Consider the following 19,716-nt stretch of genomic DNA (forward strand, 5'->3'; position numbering starts at 1 on the left):
TTGCGCACCGGTAGTAAAGGTAAGTAGAACCCACCCCTGGGCACTAAGTATGAGGTTAGGGTACACTGTGTTAGACTAAGTTTTATAGCAGATGTCCTAGTCATAAGTATAACCAGTCATAAGTGCAAAAAGTATTACTGGAAAAGAGATGGTCATTTTGGGTTTCCTATACAAACACATTTCTGAATAATTATGATGATTAGAACCATGCATGTTGTTTTAGGTGAATACAAAATGTATTTTAAATTTTGAAAATGCTTTCTAAATACAGTAAAGAACTTGCTACATGGGAAAGGACAGTTCATGACTTTTTTCTTTTTAGTTTCTTTTAAATGGCAAACCATTTTAATGTTTTTAAGATCCCCACTGAAAAATCCCAAAATATAACTCTTCAGATTTTTGGCTTGAACTATTTGGGTTTGTATTGGTGGTTTTCATCCATTTTGCTCACTTAAGGAATACAGTTCCCAATATTAATCCCTAGAGTCACCTCCATTACCTTTCCCCAGTCCATATCCATATTTCTACAGATTTCTAGGGCAGATTTAAATACATTAAGTTACTTCTAGCAATATATTCATTTCTCTTGCAGAAATTTGTGTTCTACGATTGATCAAATCAGCCCTAGATAATTCTCAGAGAAGTTGCTATCCTACTTGCTGGTTGGAAAGTTATACAGTAATATATCTAACATAATAAAAGCTTTAGCTTTGTAACTTGAGGATCAAAATTGAGAAAACTGATCATTACATAATATTTTAGCCATTCGCTTTTGGCCATAACTATTATCTACATTCATATGGACATTTATCCTTTTATTGCTCTTTTCATTTATTTGCTTATACATGTTTGGTTTTTCTTGCATGTTAGAGGAGTTTGACAACATGGGTATATAACACTTAGACAATTGTGGCAAATATCAGAATAGGTAATGGTGGTCCTGCTTAGATAGGAACTGGGGTTGATAATAATAATAATAATGATAATACATTATGACATCCTAGGTTCTTGGGAAGAGCTTGATGTGGAGGAATGCCAACATCAGTTTAAGAACTGAGGGGAGAGCTGAATATCTGGTAGTGGCAGGCGAAAAGCAAGTAGGAAGAGAGGATAAAAAGACAACAACTACAGAACACAAAGCAAACAAGTCAAAGCCGAGTAGACAATAGTAAGTACGGAACATATAAAGGTAGAAAATAAAGGGATAAATAAAGTTCACAAGAAGGCAGGAAGGGAAAAGATCACAAGAAGACAGGGAGGAAAGGTATACCACAAGGTTCTATCTTCGCGCCAGTACTTTTCAATATCTTCATAAACAACTTTGATGAGGAAATAGAAGGGGAACTTATCAAATTTGCAGATGATACTAATCTGGCAAGAATAGTGAACACTCTAGACCAGGGGTGTCAAACAAAGTCATCACATGACATATCTCGACTCTCCCCTTTCACTAAACTGGGCATGAGCATGGCCAGCGCATGATGCATCCAGCCCGTGGGCCACGAGTTTGACACCTCTGTCCTAGACGATAAACTCAAGATCCCAGATGGATCTTGACAGAGTTGAACACTGGACCCTATCTAACAAAGTAAAATTCAATGTAGAGAAAAGTAAAGTCTTACACTTAGGCAAGAAAAACCAAAAGTACGCACATAGATTGGCTTATTTTTTTTAAATAAATATTTTATTGATTTTCAACAATTAAAATACAAAAAGAAGAAAGTTTTGCATAACTGACCATTTACATGACTTATTACTATATTTCACTTATACTCTATACATTCTAACTAAATTCAATCCTACTTTATCTAATTTTTTTTCTATTCTCAATCCATTTATATCACTTATTATAAAAAATAGATTAGCTTAATAGCAATAACTGTGAGAAGGATCTTGGAGTCTTAGTGGACAACCAATTAAATATGAGGTAACAGTGTGCGGAGGCAGCCAAAAAATCCAATGCAATCCTAAATTGCATTAACATAGGAATTCAATCAAGATCATGTGAGTTACTAATACCACTTTATAAAGCCTTAGTAAGACCACATCTAGAATCCTGCATCCAATTTTGGTCACCAAACTATAAAAAAATGTTGAGATGTCTAGAAAGAGTGCAGAGAAAAGCAACAAAGATGATTAGGGGACTGGAGACTATAACATGTGAAGAATGGTTATAGGAACATGGCTAGTCTAGTGAAGACAAAGACCAGGGTAGACATGAGAGCAGTGATCCAATATTTGAGGGACTGTCATAGAGAGGAGGGGTTCAACCTATTTTCCAAAGCACCTGAAAGCAAGACAAATAATGGAAACTGATCAAGGAGAGATTCAACCTAGAAATAAGGAGAAATTTCTGACAGTGAGAACAATCAACAAATGGAACAGCTTGCCTTCAGAAGTTGTGGGTGCTTCATCACTGGAAACTTTCAAGAAGAGACTAGACTGCCATCTGTCAGAAATGGTGTATGGTCTCCTGCTTGGGTGGGGGGTTGGACTACATGACCTACAAGATCCATTCCCACTCTGTTATTCTGTTTAACTTGCGATTCCTCATTATTGTGAATATTATAATAATAACACCAGCTACAATAACACTGACAAAATCACCCTCAGTCAATTGCAAAAGGCAGATTTGCTCCGAACAGTTTACATCCTTTAACAATAGCATCTGCCTATGCAAAGTCCTGGAAAGGACTTGATAGGTAGATAACAGTGCCCAATTTAGTCTAAAGATCTGGCCTGACTGTGAAGCTGCAATAATATAGTAATGGCAATCCCCTTTATGAAGAAGATTATGTGGAAATATCATATAGTCATCAGCAGGGAAGCTTAGCTCAAAGACGTTTTTTTACTTGATTAAGGATCAAGTAAGTTTTTCAGTTACATTCTATTTTTTTTTTAATCTTAGTGTTCAGTGTTTATTTCTTTATAAGATTTGTATTACTATCTTAAACAACTTTGGGTGGCTCACAATAGCAGTAAAACCAATCACTTAAAACATAGAACAGTAAAATGGTCAAACAAACAACAAAAACCTGGCACCTTAATCATATCCTCAGGATATCCTGCAGCAAGCTCCAATTACCATTGTTCAGGACCATTTACCATCATATTTCTCAGCAACATTTACACAGGAAAACATTTAATATCTGCTTCTGATTCTCCATCTGGATATAAATTAAATTAGAATAGGACCACTATCCAGTTTTCAAATAATGGACCAAGTCTCCTGTCTCAAAACAATAATTGTTGGTTCATAGAAATCTAACAGTGCAGTGGCAAAATTATTAGTGGTTACCAGGAATATTGATAGAATATAAAGTTCTATCTAAGAAAGGAAATTTTATAGAATAAAAGGATTAATCCTATTTATTTAGATTGATATGACAGAGAAACAAATAAGACCAACTCACAGGGTAGTTTATAGATTAGAGGGTCCGTCTGCAGGTTTGTGACTAATTTATACATGCAGCTAGGCAATGCTAAATATCTTTCATGTTTATTAGTTGTGGGAGTAGAATGTTTCATTTAAATTGCAATAAACTTAATGTACTGAAAACATATAAAAGCTAATCAGAACCCAATTTGCTCTGCATTTCATAACCATTAATACACCACAAATGAGAGTTTTCTGTTTAATGAAATATATACTATGCAATTAGCTTTTGGGTGTATTGATAAATTTCTTTTTGTTGTTTGTGTTCATTGAATATATTAAATATTTTAAAAACTAAAATATATAAAAGTACTTTTCTGTGCCATTGTAGAAAGTGATTTTACTGTTTTACTAACAACTATGTTCTCAGCATGAAATTGTCAGTCGAGAAATTGACCAGTATAAGCTAAAAGAAATCCATGTTGCCCATTTTTGAGAGCTATATATTCTCAAAATACCAGAGTTTAACTTGCTTAAAGAAAAATATCCCAGAAGTATCCCAGTGTTCAAAAATGATTTGCCATATGATACAGAGGACCTATGTTTGAACAAGCATAAGTAAAATCTATAAGGGACATTTAGTAGAATTAGTTTTGTGACATCCTATACCATGTGACGTATCACAACTTCCCCCCCTTTGCTAAACTGGTGGTGGGCATGGCCAGCATGTGATGCATCTGGCCCATGGACGCAAGTTTGACACCCCGTCATAGATTAATTATCGTAGAGGTATCATATATTATCTAAGAGGGAGGTAAGATAAAAAGCAGGAATCTTGATACTTATGCCATGCCTATCGATTAAGTATTGAAAAAGCATTCTTTTTTATTCAGATGGGAACTTGTTCCTGTTATGAAGCAGCATGGCTTTGAGTTTCCTGGATGAACTGTCTATGAATAGGTGCCATTCACTTGGGTTACAGGTATTCCTATAGCCTTGAATAGACTGGCCACATTGTTGCAGTAACACAGCCCATCTTGCCGACTGAAGAAGTTGGGAAAATGTTGATGACATGTTCTCTGAGCTGTGACTTGTATGCTTTCGTGCAACAAGTTCTACTCCTTAAGCCTAGATGTCAGAAGCTCAGCATGGAACTTGATAAGACCAAATTCTCTGATCAGATTGTTGAGGTCTTTCTGGTTGAGGAAGTATGGCTTTCTCTCCTCAGCCACATCTGTGAAATTGTAATCTGTGTCTGCAATACCTTCTTCACTGTCTGACTTGCTTCTTGCTTTACCTTCAAGTTTTGTTGCAGTGTTTGCATGTGAAATGAGGTGCCCAGGGGTTGTCTTGATTCCTGATAGGGATGCTGAATTATCCTTTGTAGACCTCACACATCTTAACAGATGCTTTCATGGAGTATTTTTTCACTCTTGTCTTGATAAATTGTCCACACATGTAGCAAAATGCATCTGCTGGGTACAAGCAACCTCTTGATGCATTCTAAATCAAATTCACTGTTCTCTTACTGAGCAATTAGACACACTAAAATGTTGGTTTAAGGCACTTGTACTGTTATTCTTCTATGGATACTCCTGGATGATCCCAGAAAGTGTTAGAAAGTTCTAAAATATTTTACAAAGTTCTAGAAAATTCTGGCCAATTCTAGAAACTTCAGGACAGTTCTCACAGTTCTGGAATATTCTGGAAGTTCCTCAGCATTGAATGTGAATCAAAAACAGATAAATTTCAAAATATCATTGTCCTGATCACAGAAGCACAGTTTTGGTGGAACAATAGCTACTTTCTATTTAATTTAGGCATAAAGAATTAGGAAAACACACTTTTGTACCCAGGAACAAAAACGAAATTGAAATTTGTTATGTGGTATCATATACAGTAGGTGGTTCAACCAGAGGCCATTGCATTGCTTGAACTCCAATTGAATTTCTGCTCCTTTGGCTAATAATTTTTTTTAATCTTTCTCCATTTCAGTCAACATATGACCACATGGTGGGAATAAGAGCACTGATCTTCTCATCAATCAGGAGAAATAATTGTATAAATATTGGCTCAATTGTAAAGCTTTCTCAAATTCCTTTCAATGCACAGAATGATTTCTTAGATCCAGCATTGGAAAATTTGTACAATTCATGTTTATGAAACAAAAGTGTCTCTGTTTTATATCTGTGTTATGGATGTACATAATGTGTTATGTATTTCTCTTGAAGAGCAGGCAACAATATTTCATTTTTATTGTGGGCCAGTGTGTTCACAGTAAAAAAAAATCCGACAATAAAAGTTATCATATCTGATCTTATCTTTTGGAGATTAAGGAACTATTTTTGTTGGAAATGTCTGATTTTCAGTAGATTACCTGATTTAAGATCCAACATTTGTCGTAGAATCAAATCCTAACATTGGACTATCATAACTGTTTGGAATGAAAATAATTAAAAAATCACCTTAAAAGATACTTGTGAATATTTTGTTTTACTGATTAAAAAAATTAACATCCAATAGCAGTATTTTTAATAAATATAGACCAGTTCTTAAAGAAATTATGTACAATAATAAGAAATATCAATATTTCAAACTGAGAAATTACTTTAAAAAAGGAAAGCATTAAAAAACAAACAAACAAAGAAACCAGGAACTTGAATTAAGTTATTCAAATTCACAAAGTATTACAAAATCAATGATTGTAGAGTCACATGGTTTTTAGATTAATGGTGGTATTTATATAGGCAATTTGGGATGCGTTGGGTGACTGATACTTGTGAGGGACTTTGTTTTGCACAAACCACAACATTTTGCCATTGAAACTGTTTTAAAAAACAAAACTAAAAAACTGCTTTGGTATGAGATTTCAGTGGAAAGGAAAATGAATTACAGTATTTGCTTATTTTACAATATGTTTGCTTATATACTTGTTAAAAACAACATCTGTAACTTGGGATTTAAAGAATGCATAAGTATTATTTTTGTTTTTCTTGTTATTCCACTTTAGTAATATGTAATGCATTTTGTTAAAATATTGTAAAAGGCCATTTTTCTGTTATCAGGGCACACTGAAATCTGTAACCTGATGTATTTGTGTGAATGAAAAGTGTAAGACAGCAGAATATATAAACTAAATATATTGATTGGGCATTTATGTGTGCAATATGCTTAATATTTTCAATAATATAATTTTGCTGTACATGTAAAATATGAAAGAAAACTAGATTCCCCCCCACTTTTAGATGGAAGCTTAGGCAGACAATTTTTGATCACATCCCACCCACCCACTCTCATCTTTTTATAAAGGTAGTGGGAGGAATGTACTGATTTTTTAAAAGAAGGACAATAGTTAATGTAAGGGCATGTGCATTATCGCAGCTCAAGATATCTAGTGCATTTTAAAATGCAATTATGTTCTTTATTTCCAACTAACATCACAAACTTCTTTATGTTGCTTTATGGTTGTAATTCAGTATGAATCATATTATTTCTCCCAATCCCTTGAGTAGTATAAGCAGTCAAAATACAATGCTACAAGCAGATTATACTTTAAGCAAGTGGGTATTTACTTAGCAATAAATCTTTTAGAAAAAGTGACTCCTTGAAGAGCAGTATGTAAATATAACATTAATTATGATTGTATAGTCTTAGTTAATCAAGATATCTTATACTGAAGTAAATCAAAACTTCAAACATTGTCTATTATTCAATACAAATTCAACTCCAGAAATAATGTCCCACGTGTATATTCTCATCAACTAAGCTCTTGTCTCATAAAATACCTCAGCTGATTAATTATACATTCAGGGAACTGTCTGTGATAACCTCTTCAGCATGTTCATACTCTAGAGCTTTTGAGATTATATCTTCCTGAATTTCCAGCCACCGTGACCAGGAATTTTATGAGCAGTTATTCATTGTTTCTGGTGATCAACTACCTTTAATAAACATCTGCATTTTGTTTTGACTTGCCTACTTGTTCATCATGATTAAGCTAGTCAATATTTGATACCTTTACAAAAGGCAAGCCCATCATTTCTAATGATAGTTGTTTTAAGCTGAACTATTTTTATAGACAAATCACTGGTTCTAAAGATGGTAATATTAATCAATGACATTGACCATATATGTTATAAACATAAATTCCTTCACTTAAAGGGATGTCGGATTTTTAAATGTTTATGTAACAATATTTTTATAATTGGTATGGAATTCTATAAAAATTAGCAATTATTTGTGTAGTTTCCTATTTAGTAGAATTAAATTCTTTGAATCTTGTTGAGAATCTTTTCATTTTCTCATTGATTTCATCCCAATGAATAATATTATTTTATAAGACATTTAAGTATTATTGATACAACATGCACTTCAATTCTGTAGACATGTTAAGTATTACTCTTAGAACCTATGTTACATTATTTCAATGATCTTATTTTACTATATTCTGAATTAGTTTGATTTATTTTAAAATGCAAGTTTAGTTGACATATCTTATTTCCTGCATGTATTACATTTGGCACCACAAGAGGATGAACCTCATATAAGGAATAACCTTACAAAGATTGTATAATATTTTAAATATTGCTCTACAGAAAAAAATATTTAGATTTTCATTGTCTATTTTGATTATCCTATCTTAATTAGTTTGTTGGATAGCCTATTTTATAATCTTTCTGTACTTTTTAAACTTTTCTGGTCATGGATAATTCAGCAAGCAATAATAATTAAGAGAGATCCCTTTGTAATAATTTGCATGGAATCAACTTAATTGTGACAAGTTTGAGTGACTGTGGGTTTAAGGATCCCATATTTAGTGATTAAAGGCCCCACGTGTAGTTTGAGCAAGATGGCTATTATCTGTCAGAGCTTTATTGCTGGAGACAACTCTTTGTGAGGAGTAACTATCTGGAGCACTTGTGTGTAACTTCAAGTCCTTGCCTTATTCACAAAGAAATTACAAAGAGCTAATTTACTTGGCAGTTCTTCATTCCATCATGGCTGTGAGCTCTGCTTTTAGTGGAGCTGTCTTCAGTTCATAATTTCTTCACTAGAAGTCTAGGTGTCCAGGACAATTTAAAATAATCTTTTTAAGATTCCTACTGAGTTTATTCTAATGGTTTAGGCAGTGTAAATATAAAATCTTCTTAAAGAAGATTAAAAATCTTCTTATGGTGCATCAGGGGCACATCCATTAATTTTTAATAATTGCAAATGGCATGCTACTGTCTACTATAAGAACATTTTTTCCAATTGAATGGAATGTTGGAAAAATATGAAAGGGAAATCTGTCATCTGGATATTATTTTAAAAACTGAATACAATGGGATGAAATTGGTCGTCAACAAAGAAGGCAAAGTGCACAATGTATCCGTATGGAAGATGCAGTTGGACATTCCCATGAAATGTTCCTGACTTCTCATTTGACCTGATCTCTCTTTTCCTGGTCAGGTATCCAAAAGAATATATGCAATCCACTCTGTGCTTCCCCAGAACACACATAGACACAAACAGTGCTGCAACATGAGGGCAAAGCAGAAAACGTAGCAGAAACAGATTCAGAATGTTTCTTCATTTACTTCAGAAAATATTGGTGTCGCTTATGGCCACTGATGGAAAATGGATTGAAAACCATTCCACAAGCCATGCAGTTTTCCAATTTTTGGTGGGGAGGGGATCTGGTTTCACACAAGCTTAATATTTCAGGTAACCTAGGCATACCACCTATCTAGCCTTAAAAGAAATACCAGAAGTAAAGAAAAAACAACCTTTAGATTGTTTTGAGGCAAAAGAATGTTGTCATGTATTAAGTACATTCTTCTCTCCTCAGGTTGTTTTGAATGCTGTATCAAGTGCTTGGGGGGCATTCCGTATGCCTCTCTGATTGCCACCATCTTGCTGTATGCTGGGGTTGCTCTCTTTTGTGGGTGTGGACATGAAGCACTCTCAGGAACAGTGAACATTCTGCAAACCTATTTTGAGATGGCAAGAGCTGCTGGAGACACTCTTGATGTTTTCACAATGTAAGTCTCTGCCTAATCGTTTATTACATTGTTTAAATACTGCTGTAAGAATAAATGTAATGACTAGACTCTCCTCTTCCAGAATATCTGTTGAGAAAGCAAGCTAATTATAATATCTTACATTCTGTCAAATAGAAGGAGTATCAAACACTTCTCTTTATATAATTGTTTCTTTTAATGGCTTTTGCAGTCTGAAAAACAGATATACACTAGGATTAGCAGTGTTCTAAATTTAAAGGCAAAATGCACTTGTGGAAGGATACTGACAATACAAGTATTTACCACTCTCCCTATTTAAAGTATGATGTGGGGTCAAACCATTAGAATAATAATAAGCTTGATTGACCTTCATCTTTCCCAAAGGCTATAAGTACCATGAATTACGTAATATTCTCTTTCCTGCATACCCATATATGTACTCCTCACTGTTTAAAACAATTCTTTTTCAGTGGTCAAATGTATTCATACACTGTATCCATCATCAATCTTCATTGACCAGTCTCAGGTATACTTCATTCTTAACAGTAGAAGAATGATAACTCATTTGTTGCTTGCCAACTTAATAAAATGATTGTTGGGCCCTCTCCAATTGCTGGCATTTTTCCACTGCTCTTTGCAGCATGAAACACCTTCTACAGTTGCTTAAAGAATCTGTTTAATCACATCATGACTAGTACAATAGGTTACATGAGCAGTGTATAAATAACTCAATTATCAGTGATACATTATATTCATCATTAAAATATAAAAGACCTTCATTCACTCTTTCTCATTTCTTCTGTTGCTTTTCCTAGGAAAGATTTAAGTTTTAATACAACCAGTGAGGGGAGATATAAATTGAAACTGATTTGTGCAACATTGGTTGGCTATTTGTACACAATGGAATTCATTTTACAAAGTTGATGCAAAATAAAATGGCTAAAAAGGACAAAAAGCATTTTTGTTGTCCAAAACTCCATTTGAAGGCCCTAAATGTTTTGCATAGTATTGTGTTATATATCATTCTCAGTGAGCGAGAATTAGGATTAATTAATCAGGACTAATTTACAAAAAATGTCCACAAATTGTTTTCCCTCTGTTCTATATGATGATATGTGATCTGACTTGTTGCCTCTTTGTTTTCTGTCTTTCCAGACATCAAATATTATTTAATCTTTTGTAATAATTTTGGAAAAACTTTGCTGCAGATTAAAATTGCTTGAATCACTTTTATTGGTAAATCATAAATAATTAATCAAATCCTCTGGCAGAACTTTTTAGCTGATAAGAACTTCATAAACTCTAAAGGATTCATATTGTAGGAGACTAGGAAGAAAAACCACTGGTTTCAGGCTCAATGCTAAAGCACATGAAAAACATTCAATATTGTAGTTATGGCAAGTTCATGAGTTAGCAGCATATATGTACAACAAAGGCAGGGTGTGCTTGAGGTGCTGCTTTTCTCTTTTTGTTCCTTCTTACCAACCCATAGGCAGAGATAGAAGTTTTAGCAATTCTCCTTACCATGCTCTTTATATGTTGATTGGTCTAATAAGTATAAGCTGCTGTTTCATTCAAGGGATCTGAACTTCTCATGACCCTGCTGTAGGCCACATGTTAATTAGTTCTATGGAACTGTACTACTTGATTCAAAATAAAGAAATGGATATAAATTCATTTGAACTATTCTGTAAGATCCTGTGGTCGCATGACTGCAATTTCTGAAGTTTTTTGCCAGTTCACACTTATAACCACAACGTTTCTTTCATGAGCATGGTGATTTGCTTAATGAGTTTTGCAAAAAATGTTGTAAAACTAGATCCAGTCGTGTGGGTTCCTCAACTTACCACTGTAACAACTTATGACTGGAAATTCAGTCCAATTGTAGTCATACTTTAAGGACTTTCTGTATGTCTTGTATGTTTGTGTGGATGGATAGATAGGTAGGTAGGTTTGGGTTTAGTTTAGTTTAGTTTAGTTTAGTCATTTAATTTAATTTCAGTCTATAACTGCAGGGGAATAGACTCTGGTATTATGTTCCTTTCCTTCCTTAATCAGCAATGTGCATTACTTCAGTTCCTTCAAAGTGTGATAAACCAGCTTAGCTGTGTTCGGGGATTCTTTCTGCCAAGGGCACACTTAGAGGTCTCCTCTATGCCAGGAAAGTTAAGGTGTCCAAAGGCAATTGGAACAGTTCAAATCAGTCTTTAACCATGGCACCTCTTGAGTGACTAAGAACCAGTCACTCAACCTGTTATGAGATAAAATTAGAGGAAACAATGCTATGAATGCAAACTGATGCTTTTGGAGGAACAGAAAGATAAAAATCTAAATAAGAAAAACAGTATCATCATCCACTTTGATGCCACGATTGGACACTGGAAAATTACAATTGGGAAGGGAAGTATTATTCCTCACTACCCATATGCATGGCAGGAATATTAATATTTTAAAAATACAAATGAAAATATGTTAACTGCATCTTCAGTGAAATACACTGCTTAGCTCTCAGGCCGATGCCTCCATTGTTCTAATGCTGGTTACCTCTTTCTTATACTTCACAAAGTAGGAAGCTGTAGTCAATCAATTGTGTTCTTATTCCATATTAACAGTTAGTAATCAACAGTTACTTAGTGTATGCATATGTGATTCTTTCTCGTATAAGGCATCTGCTTCTTTGTTTAGAATATGATACATTGTCACCTACCATAAGGCAGCTTTCATAGGAAATTATCTAATTTCATGCTGTCTGGTTCATTATTTTTCTATCTCTATTTTTCTATCCCTATGATTTAAAAACAAAACAAAATCCTAACTCTAAGCTTATAAAATATTAATAATGTCAGGATCCCTCAGCCTTTAATCCTCCTTTAGAGCATAATCAAGCCAAATGGTTCAGTGCTGATGTTGGGAAAATATACTGTTTCTTGAATGAATAATCTTGAGGGCAATTTAAAAATAATTAGCCCCACTAAGAAATATATCCTTTTATTCTAAATAGTATTCATTCAGTTGTTTATTCAATAAAAGCAAAATGAAATTATTAAAGATTGTATCCTGTAATGCTCTTTACTTGGAAAGACAAATCTGTTTAAATATACATACAGGTTGTGCTGCAGATTTGCAAGATAAAATCCTTGAACATATCTTGATTATATACAAGTCTCAAGAGAGACATGAACATAAACAGACAGAGCTTGAAAAATGTTTTCATTATGCTTATCATCCATTAGCATTTCAAGTCATGGATTTCTGAGGTCAATATCTTTGCTTATTTTTTCTTTAACACATACTTAAGCAAAGCTGAAATATGAGCTCAAGAGTAATAGTAATCGTGTGAATTTGGACTATGAAAAGAGTCCCTGCCTTTTTTAGCATTAATTTTAATAGAGCAACTTTTATTTACTTTTACTTTACTTTATTGATTAGCCCTGGGGCCATATCAAAGTGCAGAGTTCCAGATACAAATTATTACTAAAATCTGATAAAAACAATTTAAAATGGAATTGGATAAAATACAATTTTATACAAGTAAAATAAACTTTTATTAAGAGTCAGAAATATGTTCATGATCAGGGTTGACTGTCCCATTAACTAAAACAAGAGACATCCTTCAGGCAGCAGATGCTTTGGAGCTATAGAAAACCTTATTTCAATGTTTCCCTCCCACAAGCAGGGTCCTGGGATAGGACATAGTTATCAACAAAAACTGCATCATAATATCACAATGCAAGCCCCACTCCTTACATTCTTACTTGCGATACCTGAACACAAGTACAAAAATCACAACTTCATGACACACAGTCATGCGCCACATATGGCTGCTCAATATTGAAAACTTCTGGAGACATCTAGTTAACATGTGGAAAAGAATTGAGAGTTAAAATTGGGAAAGCAGATAAGGAATCAAACTGTTACCATTCCAATCTTTAATCCTCCTCTTAAAATAAACATGAAAAGATCTGAAAATCCACCACTGAAATTTGGCCATTCCTTTGCCAACATTATGCAGTGTAATTCCTAAAATTCTTTTTTTTTAATTTTAATTTTTTAAGACAAACAGTCATTTAGTACATCATTCATTTCTTCCATGTGACATTTCAGTGTTATCTTCAAACGTTTCTTCTCCTCTTCTGTCTTCAATCTCACCAAATCCATTACAAAGATTTTCCATTAATATATTATTCTAATTACAACCAATTTTTTTCAATCTCTTTTAAAAACTTATTTGTATCTCTTTTCTAACCAATAGTAAAATTTATTCCATATCTTAAAATATTCTGTATCTTTCCTTTATCATCATAGTTAATCTATTCATTTCTGCACAATCTAAGATTTTTTTAATTACTGCTCCCCCCGAAGGTATATTCTCTGCTTTCCACTTTTGTGCATAAACAATCCTTGCTGCTGTTATTACATGTATAATCAAATATATATTATCTTTACTAGTTTTCTATGGTAAGATACCCAATAGGAATAGCTCTGGTTTTAAATCTATACATTGTTGTATCATTTCCTCCATCCATAACTTAATTTTCTTCCAATAGTTTTTCACTTCAGGACATGTCCACCACATATGGTAATATGAACCTGGTAACTGGTGACATTTCCAACATTTAGCTGATTTATCTTTAAACATTTTTGCCAGTTTCTCAGGGGGCGTATGCCATCTATAAAACATTTTATATAGATTTTCCTTATATGCAGTGGACATTGTTAATTCATAATTTCTTTCCCATAATTGTTGCCATTTATCCAATTCAATTGAGTATCCAAAGTTTTTTGCACAGGCTATCATTGTTTCTTTTACTTGTTCTTCCTCTAGTTCTATGTTTAGTAAAAAATTGTAACATTTTTTAATTAGTTTATCCTCTGTTCCCGTGAGTATCTTATCAAGCTCAGTCTTCTCTAAATAAAAACCCTGTAGTTTAATATCTTTTTCATATCTTGTTTGTATCTGCACATACATATACCAATCCATTTCAATTCCCAGTTCTTCCAGTTCATGTTTCCCTTTCAACTCCACCTTATCTGTGTAATTCCTAAAATTCTGATAGTATGCACAAATGCTGCCACATGTAAACCCTGTATAATCTAATCTGTCTTTTTAAAAATCATAATCATTACTAGAAATATGGTAAAAGAACTCATCTTATTTATATCTGCTCTTAGATCAGCTATCTAAATCATCCAAATGTTGTTGTATATTACTGTTTCTGCAAGGAAAATAGTTAATAGTTAATCAATATAAGTGGGCCTATGAAATAAATAAATTAAAAAAACTTAAAATCTCATTCAAGCTTAGTGTGTCAGCATTCCAGAAAATTGTACTCCATATTATCACCAGAAGCTTCCACGCTGCCATAGTGTAGGTTTCTAAGTAGGGTCATATATTGTTCAGGCCTGGTGTAATAAATGTAGGATAAATGAGTGAGGTTATGGAAAGAATGACAATTTCTAATAGAAGTAGGACAGGCAATTTTTGCTGATTTTTCCCAGAATCCTCAATCTTTTCATCAAGATTGCTCAGGAGAATTATAAAACTACTTGTACCTCTGTAGGTATAGCAAGTGATTTAAAGAGATGAAATTGAAATAATTGTCCTCCCCACTTATTCTGTTAATTTTTTTTTCATTACTAAAAGCTTATTCTAAAATATTGCCTGACCTACTGTGTATTATGAAATTGTATATATAGGGGAGGGACCAAACACATCATCAGTCTCAAGTCCCATCGTTCCCACAAGAGATCTAACTCCAGCCCATCTTGAATTCTGTTCACCCTTATCTACCACCAATTTGCTTTGACCATTAGCAGTTTAGATTTATGTAGAGAGTTTTAGCATGTACTAAATCTGTATGCATTTGAGACACTTTGGCTCTGATTTCTTACACTTTATAGTACATGTACTTAGTTCACATAAAATTCAATTTTCCTCAATCTATTGTGCTCCAGATTGATAAAACTACAATTCCAGACTGTTTATGTGGCCATCATGTTGAAGCAGACTACAGTTTTAGTGAAAAACTGCTAAAGTAATATGAAAAAATGGAATATATATATATATATATATATATATATATATATATATATATATATTCTCTCTCTCTCTCTCTCCCTCCCCCCCTCTCTCTATATATACATATACATATACATATACATATACATATACATACACATACACATACACATACACATACATACATACATACATACATACATACATACATACATATAGATAGAGATAGAGATAGAGATAGAGATAGAGAGAGAGAGAGAGAGAGAGAGAGAGAGAGAGAGAATGAATTATCAAACAACAAGGATTGCCTTGATTGTCCAAGTACTATAGATCTGCCTGATTCGACAATAATAATAAATATCCAGTGGTATGATTATTTTGAAAGAATGTCATGTTGCTCTGAATAAACTCTGATATTATGTCAGTTGTGTTTTGGTCATATATGTCATTGCTATGTGTTTGGTGTTTTATGGACTCAATCTCATTCTATAGCATAAATGCCTTAATACTGTACCCCCCCACAAAAGAGGGTGAAAATCTGGGTGTGTCTTATACTCCGAATGTAGCCCTGCCCAGCCTCGCAAATGGAGGTTTGCGTCAGAAATGAAGCATCAGAAATGAAGCTTCAGAAAAAAAGCCTCCAAACAGAGTTTCAGGAAAAAAAGTCTCTGAAAGGTTTTTATCTAAAATAATATGGCAAGCAACAAAAGAAGAATCAGTAAAGGTTCTAACCAAACTATGCTAACAAATCTGGAGAATGACGCAATAACCAACAGATCGGAAGAGGTTAATCTACATACCAATACCAAAGAAAGGAGATTGAATAGAGTAGAGATAGTCCTTCAGAATAAAAGCCTCTGAAAGAAGCTTCAGTTAAAAAGCCTCCAAACAGAGCTTCAGAAAAAAAGCCTTTTTTTCTGAAGCTCTGTTTTGGAGGCTTTCAGAGGCAGAAAAAAAGTTTTTTCTGAAACAGAGTCAAGGCACAGAGCTCACAACCAACCAACCAATCTTTTGCTAAAATAACTGATTGGGGGTATTCCGGGAGGCTGATCCACTCACCAATCAGCTTTTTTCTTATTTTCCTCCCCAAAAACTAAGGTATGTCTTATACTCCAGTGCATTTTATATGCCGAAAAATACGATAGTTTTTAGTGATTAGAATATTCCTCATATTCTGCTATTCATAAGTGAAAACCTATAAATGTAGCATTGTTATGATAAAATTGGTATAAACTAGAGAAATGTATTTTTTTAAATAAATTCAAATTGTTTGAATATCATTCAAGCCTCATTAACATTGAATTCTATTAATTGCAGGATTGATATTTTCAAATATGTGATCTACGGAATAGCAGCTGCCTTCTTTGTTTATGGCATTTTGTTAATGGTGGAAGGATTTTTTACAACTGGTGCCATCAAGGATCTCTATGGAGATTTCAAAATCACCACTTGCGGCAGATGTGTCAGTGCCTGGGTATGTATTATGACATAGTTGTCATAATATGCTAACTTCAGAAGGATCGATGTGCTTTAATTTAATCCAAAGTCAGACACTGTCTATAGACTCCAAGTATCTCTCAGAATGCATGTCTACTAAAATAGACTTATACTTAAGATTTAATTAAAATTTCAAGTTATAATCAACAGCTCTTTGGAATTGTGATAATATTTTTATTCATTATCAGAAATATTTATTTGTCACTAGCATATTATTTTGTTACAGAAGAAATTTTACACACTTGATACTTTTAACTATATTGTATATTGTATATATTGTAGCTCTTTTTTATCCAATCTTGGGACTTGCTGGCTAGAAAATCCAATCTGTTCAATATGTGAGTTCTTAGCTGAACTGCCTTGACCATAAACTTAGCATTTTACTCATAATGTATGCCTTACAGTACAGGATGGAATAGGAAAATGTATGATTCTGGTCCCAGTAGGTTGTTCTTTCAAATAGGGATGTTAAATATCTAAGCCTAAAAGTGACATAGAAATGGCAGCCAAACAAAATATGAGTAATATCTTCAATGACTAGGCACTACATATACACATCCTCTCATGATATGGCAAGTGATGAGACTGCTCATATTTGTCATGGAATCCCACAACTTAAATCTTGTGCTTGAATAGGTCCTTCTTAAGAATTGTGTCAAACTTATTGGCAGGTATTTTTTGACTTGGAAAATAGTTTTGTTCTCAGTCAGCCAATTTAAAAACTTATTTTTTGCTAATAACTCGCTATCTGTTTGCGTACTGGTATCTAGGACTCTGCTTAAAAATGTCCTTTGGATGGTTGTTGATAGTAAATACTGGGTGGAAAACCCATGCTGTGAAGTAACTTTAGTAAACTGATTTATCAAGGAGGTGGATTGAGCCATGCTTATCCATTCTACTAAACATATTTTGAGTAGCCTATCAGAGTCCATTTAATAGATATACAGTATGTAAGACTAATGCAAGATGGTCTGTTTAATTAAATAATAAAAAATAACCACACTGTGGGTCTTAATTATGGTAATTATACTATCTGAGGGGACAAACATAGTGCAATGGCCAGAAAAACATCAGATTTCATATTTTCTCTTTTGGGGATATATATTAACTGAGCAAGATATTTACAATACATTTATAATAATTTATCTCTAAATTTTACAAGCACGGGAAGCCATAAATGTGGTTTTAATTTTAAAAAGTAGCTCAAAAAGAAAAAAGTTTTAACTGGTTCCATTTTTGGTATGAATACCACATTAATTCAGTTTCATTTTTCATTTTCATTTTCATTTTATTAGATTTGTATACCGCCCTACTCCCGAAGGACTCAGGGCAGTGAACAGCCATAAAATAAAACATATAAATACAAAATTTAAAATAGAGATAAAACAAATTAAATAAATTTGGCTGAACCATTTTAAAACCCCAATAATTTAAAACCAAATTTAAAATTCCCATTTAAAAGAGGAAAAGTTTAGGTCAGGCCGGCTTGCTGGAATAGGAACATCTTAAGCGTGCGACGGAAGGTACGCAGATCCGGAATCCTCCGTATCTCGGGGGGGGAGCTCGTTCCAGATAGTAGGTGCCCCCACAGAGAAGGCTCTCCCCCTGGGGGCCGCCAGTCGACACTGTTTGGCCAACGGCACCCGGAGGAGCCCCTCTCTATGGGAGCGTACTGGTCGGTGGGAGGCTATTGGTGGTAGCAGGCGGTCCTGTAAATAGCCAGGTCCTAAGCCATGGAGCGCTCTGAAGGTGATGACCAAAACCTTGAAGCGCACTCGGAAGACCACCTGGAGCCAGTGCAGCTCGCGCAGGAGAGGCGTTACATGGGAGCGCCATGTTGCTCCCATCACCACCCGCGCGGCCACACTCTGCGCCAGTTGGAGCCTCCGAGTGCTCCTCAAGGGGAGCCCCATGTAGAGAGCGTTACAATAGTCCAGACGGGAGGTGACGAGGGCATGAGTGACCGTGCGTAACGAGTCCCGATCCAGAAAGGGACGCAACTGGCGGATCAGGCGAACCTGATGAAAAATCCTCCCGGTCACGGCCGTCAAGTGCTCTTCTAAAGACAGCCGTGAATCCAGGAGGACACCCAAGTTGCGAGCCCTTTCCATGGGGGCCAATGCTTCGCCCCCAATAGTCAGCGATGGCACCAGCTGACTATATCGGGACGTCGGAAACCACAGCCACTCGGTCTTGGATGGGTTGAGTCTGAGCCTGTTTCTCCCCATCCAGATCCGTACGGCCTCCAGGCACCGGGACATTACTTCAAGGGCATCGTTGGGGTGGTCTGGGGTGGAGATGTACAGCTGGATGTCGTCAGCGTACTGATGCTACTCCACCCCGAAACCACGGATGATCTTGCCCAACGGCTTCACATAAATGTTGAACAAAAGGGGCGAGAGGACCGATCCTTGTGGCACCCCACATATAAGGGGCCTCGGGGTCGACCTCTGCCCCCCTGTCAACACAGACTGCGACCGGTCGGAGAGAAAGGAGGAGAACCACCGTAATACGGTGCCTCCCACCCCCAACCCTTCCAACCGGTGCAGCATGATACCATGGTCGATGGTATCAAAAGCTGCTGAGAGATCTAATAGGACCAGGATAGAGGAACAACCTCTGTCCCGAGCCCTCCAGAGATCATCCACCAATGCGACCAATGCCATTTCCGTGCTGTACCCAGGCCTGAAACCCGACTGGAACAGATCTAGATACGTTGTTTCATCCAGGTACCGGGGAAACTGTCGTGCCACCACACTCTCAACAACCTTCGCCACAAAGCGAAGGTTGGAGACTGGACGATAATTAGCCAATATTGCCGG

General features: G+C 35.0%; 1 protein-coding gene across 5 annotated transcripts in view; it reads left to right on the top strand.

The window, feature by feature from the left end:
- Positions 1-19,716, top strand: part of GPM6A (glycoprotein M6A) — a 218,035-nt gene that overhangs the window by 183,534 nt on the left and 14,785 nt on the right. For all 5 annotated transcript variants that reach the window (XM_087874850.1, XM_087874848.1, XM_087874847.1 and 2 more), the window contains 2 exons: positions 9,207-9,399; positions 16,715-16,871. In XM_087874850.1, the coding sequence (XP_087730976.1) occupies positions 9,207-9,399; positions 16,715-16,871 (350 nt within the window). The remainder of the gene's footprint in view (positions 1-9,206; positions 9,400-16,714; positions 16,872-19,716) is intronic.

Source organism: Pantherophis guttatus, chromosome 8 (assembly GCF_059756535.1).
Source record: "Pantherophis guttatus breed Tessera chromosome 8, ASM5975653v1, whole genome shotgun sequence".
NCBI classification, from domain to species: Eukaryota; Metazoa; Chordata; class Lepidosauria; order Squamata; family Colubridae; genus Pantherophis; species Pantherophis guttatus.